This window comes from Haplochromis burtoni, unplaced genomic scaffold (assembly GCF_018398535.1).
Source record: "Haplochromis burtoni strain Fernald_Lab_line unplaced genomic scaffold, NCSU_Asbu1 Contig_58, whole genome shotgun sequence".
Lineage (NCBI taxonomy): Eukaryota > Metazoa > Chordata > Actinopteri > Cichliformes > Cichlidae > Haplochromis > Haplochromis burtoni.
Window position 1 is genome coordinate 1,111,444 of NW_024582419.1, and position 12,902 is coordinate 1,124,345.

The window sequence follows — 12,902 nt, forward strand, 5'->3', positions numbered from 1 at the left end:
AAGTTATTGCATAAGTTATCTGCCATGAGGGTCTCATAACTGCTCCCCACAAAATCAAATATCTGTTTTCCTCTGGCCTCTGGCACTACTTGAATTGTTTTGTTGCTAGCTGTCCAGTTTTGATATTTATGGTATCTGGAGATAACTGTTGTGGAGATGCCCGTCTTCTTTTAAATATAATGCCACTAAATTGAAGTTGCCTTGTGGTGTTCAGAAAATGTATTTCAAAGAAACTCAGCAGCAGTGACTCTTCATGCAGTCACTCCAAATAAATCTATTTCCTTTCTATTGAGTTATACTTCTTCTGGTTCGGTGAGAAACTCCACCACGTGTCATTTCTCTGCACCATTCAGAGCTCTGATTCTGCCCATCGATGGCTAATTTAGGATCACCAGTTAAACCTAATTTTCTCTGGACTGTTGGAGGAAACCTACGGAGGCAGAGGGAGGACATGCAAACCACACAGGAAGGCCACAGACTCAAATCAGGAACCTTCTTGCTGTGAGGCAGTAGTGCTAGCCACTGAAACACCTTGCCACACAAAACTAATTTCAATTAGAGAGTCTTGAAGGAGTCCTGTAATGTTTTTTTTCTTTCATCTCACATGATCACAGAATTGAAAGCATGCCTGCCGCCTTCTTTGGCCACCTGATCCATTTTAGCCAACTTTCTTTGCCCCTCACTGGAGGACAGAGCTCTGCACCTGCACCATTAAGGGAATCCTCTCTTTGACATCATACAGAGCCAAGTGTCGAGTGTTTACAGCAGGTCGGCTTACACTGACCTTAATATTTGAACCTTTAGCCACGTTTAATATGAGAATCCACCAGTGTAAAAGCATACTGGTCCCCAGTAATTATAAAAGTAAATGTCAGGGTTACATCAGAAAGAGCGTCACTCAGAAAAGCTAATAAATCATAAATCTCCACACCTCTAAAACAGAATCTAAAGGTTGACCTCATTTTGTGTCCTGCACTAATTAATATTTGGGCAGTCAGACATCAGTGCATGCTAACTTAAAAAAAAAAAAATCAGTTTTGGCCCTTTTCACATTTTAGATGTGATGTTTAATAAAATATAATTCGACTAAACTGCAAAGTCCTAAATGAATATTAATCTCCACGCTGGTTACAGATCAGAGAAGCCCATGTTTGAACTAGCCGGGAGAATCTGTGTCAGTGCATTTAGTTTGTTCATTTCTGACATAACTTTATAAAAGGACGCTATGTTTTATTCAGCAGCAGAGTGTCAGGTTGCCGGGTTGTGACAGCCAGGCTTGTGTACTGATTGAAGGCACGACTCAAGCCAGACCCCGTCATGATAAACATCCTCTCTCTTAATCGGCCTCCGTTACCTCTTTTATCTCCTTATTTAAAGCCTTCTTGCATCTACGTGGTTTCAGTTTGCACGGAGACATCTTACACCTACCTATCCAAGGAGTCACTATTTAATTCGTCCCGATTCAGTGATTCGGCCTCGTTTCGGAGGTTGATTTTTGTCCTAATATGCACACGATTCACATTACCCAGCATCAGTAAAAGACTAAACACCTTACAGTTGACAGGCTGCATTTTATTCTCCTGCTTAAAAGATAATTTGAGGAAAAATAGAGCATCCATAAATCAACAATGGCCCCGCGTGTTGTCTCCCCAGACATTGGTCTGGAGCGGGCTCTGTGGATTAGAGACGTGACAGACCTGGTTAATGGAAGGCAGTGCCTGGACCCTCTCTCCTGCAAGTCTGTGTGATTGAGTATGGAGGAATATGATTAATGATTCAGAGGCTGAGTTTAAATAGTCAGTGCTTTGGGGTTCTGCCCGAGTGTATTTTAAACCCCTCATGGAAGAAAATGGAAAAAATATTCCTGTGGCGAATAAATTATACTACTAATAATATTTGATCTCTTACTGCAGCTCTTTGTTGTACGTTCTACCCAGATTTCTGTTTCTGTCTTTATCCATTGCTCCTTAATGATGGTCGTAACCTCTCAGTCATATTAGTACCTCGTGACTGTGTTTTGAGGTATTTTTTTAATGAATTAACCTCAAATTTACTTGTTTGAGGGTCTACAGCTCTGCCTGTGTACACAAGCTGTTTTCTTTCCCTTTCCATTTTTATTTGTTGAGGTTTTCGTTTGTCATCAGCATGACCATTGCATATTATTAAGGTTATAATAGACATAAAAATTGAATAAGATTTAAACAGAATAAATATTTTGTATTTTCCTTTTTTCCGTCTAATCTTTCAGCCAGTTTTTAATAAAAGATTGTGAATGATGATCGTTAGTGTAATCAGTCAAATCTGATCCCACTAAAGCCTGATAGAGCTCATTCGCATGTGTCACAGCACTCGATTTACCATAAACTGGTAGAAACATTCAAATGAGCCACTAAAATAAGCTGACATGCTTTCCTATTAATGACAAAAAAAACCAACATAAAACCCCACTTTATCAGCAGCAAATAAATATATGGCCTCTATCAAATACACTATTTCTTGAGTGTTTAGGGAATCTTTCGACATTCCTACTTTGGACATCCACAGACGGAAGGAATGACATTTGTGCCACAGACAGGTCTGAGAAGTTGAAGAGTGATCTCACACTGATAATGGTCTGTTTGTGGCATTTGTTGTCATTAAGATAAATGTTAAGTAATGCTGGTCTTAACCTTGAAGCAATAAGCCAGTGATTGGTGTCAGACTAACTTAATCGCTTCCTTATTTCAGTAACCGTGACTAAAACACACTAACGTGCAGTCGTTTTAAAAAGAAATCATCCTGTTTCATTCCTAATGATCAAGATATAGTCGATCTAGCCCTTAACAGATTTTAAAATAAGGTAAATAAACCTCAGATGATCAGTCACGGATGAAATATCACACCATGTCATTCATTTAACAATAACGAAGACAAACTGGAGAAGCACTGTGTCAAAAACTAAACGCCACTTATGATTCGGTAGTTTGTAGAGACACCTTTAGCAGAAGTAATTTAAAGTAATTCTTTTTTTGTATTACTTTATCAGTCTCTCACATAGTTGTGGAGGAATTTTGCCCGCTCTTCTGTACACCATAGCTTCAGTACTTCGCAGGCATTTGTTTATGTACTTTCTACTGTCTCTAAAGTTCCCAGCCTTTCATTCAGGGAGAGGTCTGGACTTTGACTGGCCATCACAGCACTTTGATTCTTTTCTTTTTCATCCTTTCTGCAGATTTGCTGCTGTGCATTGTGCATCGGGCCAAGCATACTGTAATTTATTGTTTATATGTCTAAGCAAAAACTCCTTGGAACGTCTGCAGGTTGTTCAAACGCCGCAGATAGACTTCTGACCAAATCTGCTACGTACTCGCATGTGACACCGTTGCTAATACAGCTACGATCTGTGGACTCTGTGGATCTGTGAATTGCATTTGTCTTACTTTTTGTCTGTGTTGCTTTAAATGCCCTGGATTTTTATTTTTATTTTTATTTTTATTTTTTTTGTGAAACACTTTGTGATTCTTGTCTTGAAAAATTATAAATAATTTTTTGCCTTACTTACTTACTTAACTATATAAAGGACTTCAACTCAATGACTGCAATGCACCCGGGTCCTGTGGCTGCAAAACAAGCCCAAATCATTACCCCTCCACCACCGTGCTTGACAGTCGGCATTAGGTGTTTGTGCCGATATGCTGTTTGGTTTTTGGCTAGTGTGGTGCTGTGCATTATGGCCAGCCATCTCCTCATTGGTCTCATCCATCCAAAGGACATTGTTCCAGAAGTCTTGTAGTTTGTTCAGATGCAACTTTGCAAACCTAAGCTGTGCTGCCATGTTCTTAGAAAAAAAAGCGGCTTTCTTCTGCCTTCCTATGCTTCTTTATTGTTTTCCTAATTGTAATTTCATGAACTTTAACATTTAACACGCAAACTTAGGAATTTAGAATCTGAGATGTAGTTCTTGTGGGTTTTGTTTTTTGTAGTGTCTGGCCTTGGGGTAAATTTGCTGGGATGTGCACTCTTGCAAAGATTGTAAACTGTCTTCAGTGTTTCCCACTGGTGAATAATCTTTTTCTAACTGTAGAGTTATGGACTTCACATTGTTTGGAAATGGCCTTTTAACCTTTCCCAGATTGATGGGCGGCACCAGTTGCTTCTCATGCCTCCTTAGCATCTGACAAGATGTTCTGCTTTCATAAAGATGCTCACACTTGCTTAGGCTTAGGCTTTCTTAGGTTTTCAGAAACTGTTATATGTCTTGTTTTGTAATTTATCTGAGGTTATATTTACCTAATTATAAGACCAGCTAAGGACTAGATGTTTTTATTATGTCTTGATATGTAAAACCTTCAAATTGAAGACCGTGTTGTGCTTTCTTTGTGCTATGACTGTATACCAGACAAGAATTTAGATGATATTTATTGTTGCGTAGTCTGTTGTCTGAATATAGAGTCTGCACAGTGGGGACTCTGCTAATGTGTCGGATTAGTTGTGATTAAGTATAAATAAGGGGTGGAAAGGAGAGAGTTAATGTGGAAATTAATAAGCCCTTTCACATTCCTCCCTCTATGACTTTCTAGCTGTCTAGATAACACTATTCCCCGCTGGCACCTGCTAATGTCTTGTCACTACGCAGCCTCCTTACGGGATTGAGCTTGAGAAAGTAAATCTGTCAAGCTCTTAGAGATGGCTTTAGCATTTTAAGTAGGCCATACTGACACTGAGACTGTCATAAATCAATCTACTGTATTAATTGTAGGAAAATCATTAGAAGTCATTATGTCTACTAACAAGACATATTTCACCATCTGACTGTTGACTCTATTTTATGATGACAAAGGACAGTGTAAGAGGTGAACAGAGTAAGCATTTTTCCTTTATGATAAATCATCTTTTTCTATTACTATTTTTCTATTTTTTTATGTCATGTCTAAATATGCAAATGAGACCTTATATATTTAATGTACCAGAGTGCATAATTCCCCGTAAACTTTGGTTAAAGTAAGGTTAAAAATTCTAGTTTCAGCTTGTTGACATTCCAAACTCAAAGGTTTGTAACACTTCATAAATTAGGAAATAACCAAGTTTTAACTGATGGACTAACTAATATAGATCTGGTACTTTACTGGTTACTCAGGTATTTTGTGCGGCTGTCCAATGGTAAATGTGTGAAAAAATAAATCTAAATGTTGTCTGAAAGGACAAATTAATGACTTACACATGAGAAAACTTGTTTTTTTCCTGATGTCTTGCTTTAAACAAGAACATTTATAGAAACTGGATTGCTAAGAATATTATTTGCAGCTATATCTTACTGTTTTATTACAAGAGAACTGCGTGTCCAAGGAGAGAAGCATCCTCTCCGTGCCAGCTGCCACCTTATCCATGCACAGATACACGCAGTAGCGCTGTTCTAGTGAATAATGCAGTTAATAAAGCAATCTAGTTAAGCTAGGTGACTGACATGCATAACGCTTCAGTAGATTAAAGGCTAAGAAGCATAATGAATGCAAGACAATGCCACACGTCTCAACTAAACAACCGAGCAGTCAGTTATAGCCGCAGGGCTGCAGCTTCATCAAGGTTTGCTAAACAAAATGCACAGGAGAAAAAAAAGAGTTTTAAAAAATCAACTTTACAGGAAACAATCAAGAGTTCGTGAGACTAAAAAGGATTTCTATGTTATTCTGTTTGCATCTGCAGGTGTTCTAGCATTCCTAGCACTGCCAGCAGGAATGGTGTCATCAGCACAGGAGCTGTACCTCAGCCACACATCCCAGGACTCTGTCTACATGGCAGTCACACACAGCAGCCCCCTGTCCTCGCCCAAACCTCCACCCCTGGACTGGCATCAGGAGGGGTCGAGTAGCGGGGAATGGTCACCCAAAGGCATGCAACCCACAAATGCCCTCCTTCCTACGTCTGCTCTTCCCCCTTTACACTTGCATCGGCTTGCCCAAGCTTCCAACTTAGCTCGTGAGGATCCTCCCAGTTATGACAGAGTCACCCCAAACACTGTGAGCACTGGCAGTCATGTGAATCACCCCAAAGAGCCCAGCTCTGATGTTGTAAACAGAAGTCTCATGCACAAATTGGTCAGGGCCCATAACCCAGTTACAGTCAGCACTAACCAGGCCAGCAGCAGCAGCAGTCCTAAATTTCCTAATGCAGAGAGGCCAAATATAGATGTGGAATCTGCTGCTATAGGGGCCCCAAACCCCCTAGCACCTCTGTCCAGCTCTGGAGCAGAAAAAGGGGATGCACTCGATGCAAACCACACAGGGCCTCAGAAGCTGAGTGTAGAGGAACTCGGGCAGCGGTATGCTCCACGCCTGCAGCCCCCCTCTTCACTCTCAGTCGATGCTGATGCTGCACGAGGCCTGAAACTCAGGAATCACGCTGTAGGATCCCCGCACCACGCCATCACCCTTCGCGAGGTGCATGGAGTGGACGAGCCCCCCACTGCTCAGTTGGTTGTCACTGTCAAGAGCCCACCACAGATTCAAACTTTCACTGCGTCCAGCGCCCCGTCCACCGTGACGGGCGTCACAACACAGAATTCAACACTCACGCCAGCCACTCGCACTGCAGCGAACGACATCCCCACTGTGGAAAGTCAGTCTCAAGGTTCTGTTCAAGGTAACAGCACTGACCTGCTAGGGAATGCAACTGCATATGGGGAGCACTTCTCCAAGAGCACATCAGTCAAGATGGAACAGCAGGCAAACAGCTCAGAGCCCACTTCCACAACCAGCGGGAACTTCCAGATCACACAGTTGCCAATCACCACCCTGACACCTGGCCACAACCCAGGCACTGCTATCGACTCCACGTCATCCCAAAAGGACATCTGCTTTAGCAGGATGGCCATTGTGTGGATCGTGCTGGCCATCAGTGTGCTCGTGTCCTCGTGTTGTAAGTAAAACCAGAACAGCTTGGAAAACAAAGAGAGTCACATTCTGTCTGAAAGAAATGGTTTGGTATTTAAAGAACCTCAATCGTCTGCTGCACTGCAGAGAGTTTATACCACCTTCACACTTGTATATTTAATAAGAAGCCACAGAAGCCACCGTGTAGTTTCATATAAAGAGTGGGAAGAAAAAGGAAAATGGGCTTAGTTAGATAGGCATATCTAAGTTAGTGGGTTTCCCTTGTTTGGTTGTGGCTTGAGATTCATATTTAACCTCTTTACATTCACCTGCTTGTGGTGACCTGTTTTTTATCGATTTAGCTTCCACCTTCTTTCATCCAATTTAAGTTTACGCATGCCATAGTTAAAAAGTTTAAGAAAAGCTGCATGAAAATCATTTAAAAGGTAACATCTTGTGTGTTTTTTGGTTTTTAATGTGCTTGTGCTCAACCCTTAATGGTTTAGCAGCAGCCTATGTGTTAATCCTCTCATCTCACTATTGGAAAAAAATGACACCGCACCAGGTCACAGTATTTTATATTGTAGATCACATTGTTATAACACATGCATATTTTAACCATTATTAGTAATTTTATTACATTTCTGAAGTGAGTTTAATTCATTCTTAAGTTTTGACTTTTCTTGTCTTCGTTTATCTCAGTCAGCTTCTAGATTTCCCAGAATCCCTTTTGACAGCCTCCAGTTACACTTCAGGGCCGTTCCTTATGAAATTAATTTGGTTTAAAAGGTTTTCACTGGTGAAAAGCTATTCCACCCAAGGCAAAATATAATTTTGTGCACTCCAGTCCACTGAAAATGAAGTACTTTTACTTTCTGATTCCTGAAAGCCTTCTCGTATATTTTCACCGAACGACTGGCAGCTCAGAATTTGCAGTATTGATTTCCAACTGCAGCATGTTGTCCTGAAACATGACAGGCTCTTGCCGAGCAGCAGGTGTGGGTGATTTCAGAGGCTTTTTGAAGCAGCAGCTATTCCCGTTTCTGTGCTGAGCCTCGTTTTTTTTCCTCTGCCCGCTGTAGCTGTGCTGTTGACTGTGTGCTGCATGAGGAGGAAGAAAAAGTCTTCAAGTCAGGAGAACAACCTCAGTTACTGGAACAACGCCATCACCATGGACTACTTCAGCAGACACGCCGTGGAGCTGCCCAGAGAGATACACACTCTGGAGAGTGAGGTACAAACTACTGACACTGTTAGGCTGCCTTTCTGTTACTGCTCTGCACCGCACACACTTAAAGAGGCAGCACATTTACTTGATGTTTCGCTATCAGTCAGCAGAATGCATTTAATGAATATGGAAACAACAAGAGGATCCATGTCCAATCTCCCCTGTCAGCAAGCCCCGAGGCCTTCTGAAGCCACTTGAGCATGACGCTGTGCCGCTGCGATTAACGAGGATGCTATTTGGAACAAGCAAAAGACAAATTTTTCCTCAGGGCATCTGATTCTTAGACAGTTCTTCACATCAAGTATTCACTTAAACTTACAGCAGCAACTGAATCTCATAGACTGGCTTCAGTGTTGATATACTGAGTAGTCTTTACTGATACATTATTAGTAACTTGGTATTAGTAATCAATAAACCTCAGCTGAGTCTGGTTGAGGATTTTTGACTACATAAAACAAAATCTTTGAAGCAATGATGCGTTTATATTATTTTAAAAATTGCTTTACAGAACAGAAAAACACATTTAGGCTTCACAGATCAATAAAACAACAGCTGATGAGGTCTGCTTTTTCATTTTAAAAGGTCTGTATCATCTTCTTGCGGTAAATAACATGTCTTCCATATCTTTCCTTCTCCGTCATGTTACGTATTTTATGTTTTTCTGTGAACAAATGGATAATCCAAGCTAAACTTTGGTCTCTTTAATTCTCATGTCGCTTTGAGCTCTGGTAGAAATCTTCTGAACCAAGAAATTCTACTAATTGGCAGCGTTTCCATTTACTCAGTAAATTCACAGCTTAATCTTTCAGCACATGTGTTCCCACTTATTTTTTGCTGTAAGTAGCTTTGGGATTGGTAAAATCATCTTGTTCCCAACTGTATTATATCATTTGTTTAAAATAGTGTTCTGGCATGAATTCAGTCTTTATTCATTCCAAAACAAATCACATAACACAAGATAAAGACAAATCTGGATTCTTCAGTATTGACCTCGCGGCGTCGTCCATAAGCTACATGAAGTTTCCGTAAACTCACTTTCGTATAATTCGTCAGACATTGCCTATAAATATAACAAGATGTCCAACATATTTGACTTAACATTTTTATCTGACACTTTAAACTCTTTAAATCCTGTGTATCCTCTTTGCTTCTGCAAATCATTATATCTGATATCACGCTCCACACCAGAAGCTCCCAGGTTTTTAATAAAGTGATATGAGGCTTTTACACTGTAAAATCTGCAAATCAGGTCATTTTTAAGCTACTGTCTCCCACTAATTAGAAATATTCTGCACTTAATGATGATAATTTTACACACATTCCCCTAATCGTGTGCTTTTTAAAGGGGGCTTGGAAACTTTTAGGCAGCATGCAATTTTATTTATTTTATTTTATTTTATTTTTAACTAACCCATTCATATTTATGCAAAACTAAGACTTTGTAGGCTCAAGTCCAGCTCAAAGCAGAAAGTGTAATATGTTGTTTTTAGGTGCATGGCAGCGCCATCTGTTGGAAAAGATGGGATATAACAGAGGCATATTATACTCTCTCTGCAAATTCCCCCCTCTATTCTTTTTAACCGTATATTTTTATGCACCATTGCTTGCTCTCTTTGCATGTTTATTATCTTCTCTGTGTGTTTCCTTTATTTTATTCCTCTGCCTCCTCAATTTGCATTCCTTTGCCGCCTGTCGGAGGTGTCAGGAGAGGGAAGCTGAGGATCGTGTGTAGGATGCCCTTGGTGACACCCAGGTGTTGTTTACAGCTTTGCACGTGTCCGTAGAGCAGAAGCCTCGTACTGTAGCCTCCCTGGTGCTATAGGAAAATGACAGAAATGACTGTAAACCTGATGATGGTGATGGTGATGATGATGGTGTTCCTGTAGTTCCATGTGATTGGATGAAAAAGGACTTTTTCAAAACGACCTCCTGCACCACCTCATTACTGCTGACTCACCATCACCCAGCGCACTTAGATTAACACCCTCTGCTGCCTTCTTCTGAGTCATTCTCCCTTTTTGTTCCTCCACTTGTGAGGCTCTTACATCTTCCCCACCACCTCCCCTTTGTATCTCTGATCGCTGAGCTTTTTTCCACATATCTTTGTTCACCATCTCCTTAAAAGCCCTGATGTGCACAAAACCCATATTTTATCTGTCCTCTTCCACGCTAAACTTGCTGCTCGTCGCCTGTAGAGAGACTCAGATACAGTAGCTTGTGCGCTAACGGTGAGCCCTGAAGCGTGAATCATGAATTAGAGCTGCTGCTTAACAGTTACACCTCCTTTCCTTTTTTTCCCACTACGTCTTATTTTGTGCATGTACTTTTTGCAGGATCATGACACCTGTCTACCCCCCAATGGAGACTACAGCGGCAGCAGTGTGGTCCTGGTTAATCCTTTCTGCCAGGAGACCCTCTTCATCAACAGAGACAAAGCTTCTGCCATATAGAGACACAGAGGGGCGAGAAGCTCTGCGGATCCTCGTCCTCCTCTCCCCCTGCTGTTCTTGTCTATTTTATATATGTGGTAAATATTCAGAGACTTCGACTTTATACTGTATATCACAAACACAAAGAGCAACCTGAAAGAAGCGCGGCGTAAACAGACGCTTATTTACTACGAGGATGCACCTGCGTATTTTTCTGATGTACATTTTCTACAAAAGGCTTAATTGTGATAAAGGTTTTTATTGTCTTTATAAAATTACAGAGTATATGTGGTTTTGTTTCTTTGCAGTGGCTTGATGGTGAGTGCACTGTGGATGTTGCCACACAAAATCTGCTTTAGAGAGAGACACATGTGCTATAAAAAAGATTAAAGCTGTTCTTTGTAAGTTTAACTTTCCTTTAAAATCAATCCCTGAATACTTACAGCCTGCTGAACTTGAATAAGCACCTAGATAAGTCGGGGGGAGGAGAGGCAGGGATATGTGGAGGAATAATGGTTGTGAAATCTGAGCCTGTATTTATCAAACTTACTAAAAATGATCATTTAGAACTAAAAGTAAAGACTGGCATTAAAATGACTCAACCCTTAAGAGTGGCTTTCAAATGATCAGTTTGCTCAGACTAGTCAGATACACAGATTGACCCGACAACTGCAAGATTTTACCCAGTACAGCACATTTTAATATTAAAAATGTATGTTCTTTTATCTGGGAATTTTCTAATTAAGAAGATGATTAAACATCCATCTATTTTTTTTGGCCATTTATCCAGCTCAGGTTCACTGAGAGGTTGGAGCCAGTCAATCACAGGCCTAAAACACAGAGACAGACAAGCTTTGCCAGGTATCGAGGGGACTAGGGGGTCTGAGGGGACGGTGTAAAGCTGTAGTGGCATCCTGGTTATTAAACATACACAAAATAAAACATTAAAATTAATTTGTAGAGTCAATACGTTTCTATTGTGAAAGTAAGAATTAAACCTCACGGTCACAGTTTAAGCAAAGCAATAAAAACTCGCTAAAGTGAAAAGATGTTTCTGGGAGCTGGGCCCTTTATGAATTCACTGATTCACTTTGGTTTTTAAAAAAAATATTATTCTAAACAGAAATTTAAACATTAGATGAAATCAGGTATACAGCTGCTACACTTTGAGGTACATCCTAGGAATTATATCCCAGCTAAGGGGCTTTGACGCAGGCAGCAGTGCGTGATGATTCCAAACACCTTAGCCTCAGAAAAACAGTCAAAAACAGTGAAGACCGGAGCTGTGCTGTGCAGCAGACAGTGATAGCATGGAAACACACAAGTTCACCAGTTCTGCAGTTCGTTTTTAGGTGAATTTTAACCCTCGGCAGTTTGATAAATACAGGCTTGGATCTTATCGGTCAGTCTAAGCAGGTCTTTGGGCGATGTGGAGTCCAGCATCCAGCAGTTTTGAATAGCAGCTTTCAGCTCTCAATAAAAAAATGGAGCGGACTTAAAATGGCCTTCCCCCCTCATGCGTCACCAGCTTCTCCGAAGAGGGACCACATAGATGTCTTAATTCCTTACGTTGGCCCTTTATATATCAGTATGCGTGTGCATGTAGGTGCACTGAAGCGTGCGTGTGAGCAGGCGAGCTGCGACGTGCCGCCCCCTTTAACCAAATGTCACGGTTACTTTAAAGTTTAATTGAGACTCTGCGCGACGTTCAGCTCAGTTTTTGTGCGTCCGTTCCTGTGTGTGCCTCTGTTTGTCCCGTCTGTTTGTCTCTCGTGTATATCGTGGAGTAGCTACCGGTCATGTGAGAGAAAGAGTTCCTCGCTGCTGTTGGAAACATTTAGACCACCTTGCTACTGTAAGTGTCTCCCTCCATAGACGGCGTGTTTATCCAGTATTGCAAACCGTGTCAAAGGCTGTGTTAGAGGCAATAAAAACAAAAAATTAAAAATATATATATATATACTGAGACAAATGAAGAATGCTGTGAGCACGTACAGAGGCGATTTAATCAAAAGTGCGTTTGGATATTTAGTTTCATTATTAAATCTGTGGTCCTTCTGTCATTTGTTCTTACTTTTGCATCGCTGCCGTTTTATTCAGTAATCAATGCTGTCTGCCTCTACTGTCGCTGAAGATTCTCCGTATTGTATGATGTTGTTCTGAGATCACCTGGTGAAGAGGTGATGGCGAACAACACAGCTAATTGATATTTCCCGCATTGGATGCTCACAGCCGGGCTTGTTGTTTTTTTGCACGCTCAAAACGTGGATATTTTACAAAAATGTTCAGTGGCACGGTGGAGCAGTGTTCAACATTATGTATTTTTTGTACTGTCGTATACACACTGTACTTTTTACTGCTGAGCAATAAAACAATGGGGAAAAAACCCATGGATTA

General features: G+C 40.8%; 1 protein-coding gene across 2 annotated transcripts in view; it reads left to right on the forward strand.

Annotated features, from left to right (window-relative positions):
* tmem108 (transmembrane protein 108) overlaps nt 1-12,902 on the forward strand; it is a 56,548-nt gene extending 43,646 nt beyond the window's left edge. For both annotated transcript variants that reach the window (XM_042220945.1, XM_042220946.1), the window contains exons 3-5: nt 5,683-6,894; nt 7,931-8,082; nt 10,410-12,902. In XM_042220945.1, the coding sequence (XP_042076879.1) occupies nt 5,683-6,894; nt 7,931-8,082; nt 10,410-10,526 (1,481 nt within the window). In that variant the 3' untranslated portion in view covers nt 10,527-12,902. The remainder of the gene's footprint in view (nt 1-5,682; nt 6,895-7,930; nt 8,083-10,409) is intronic.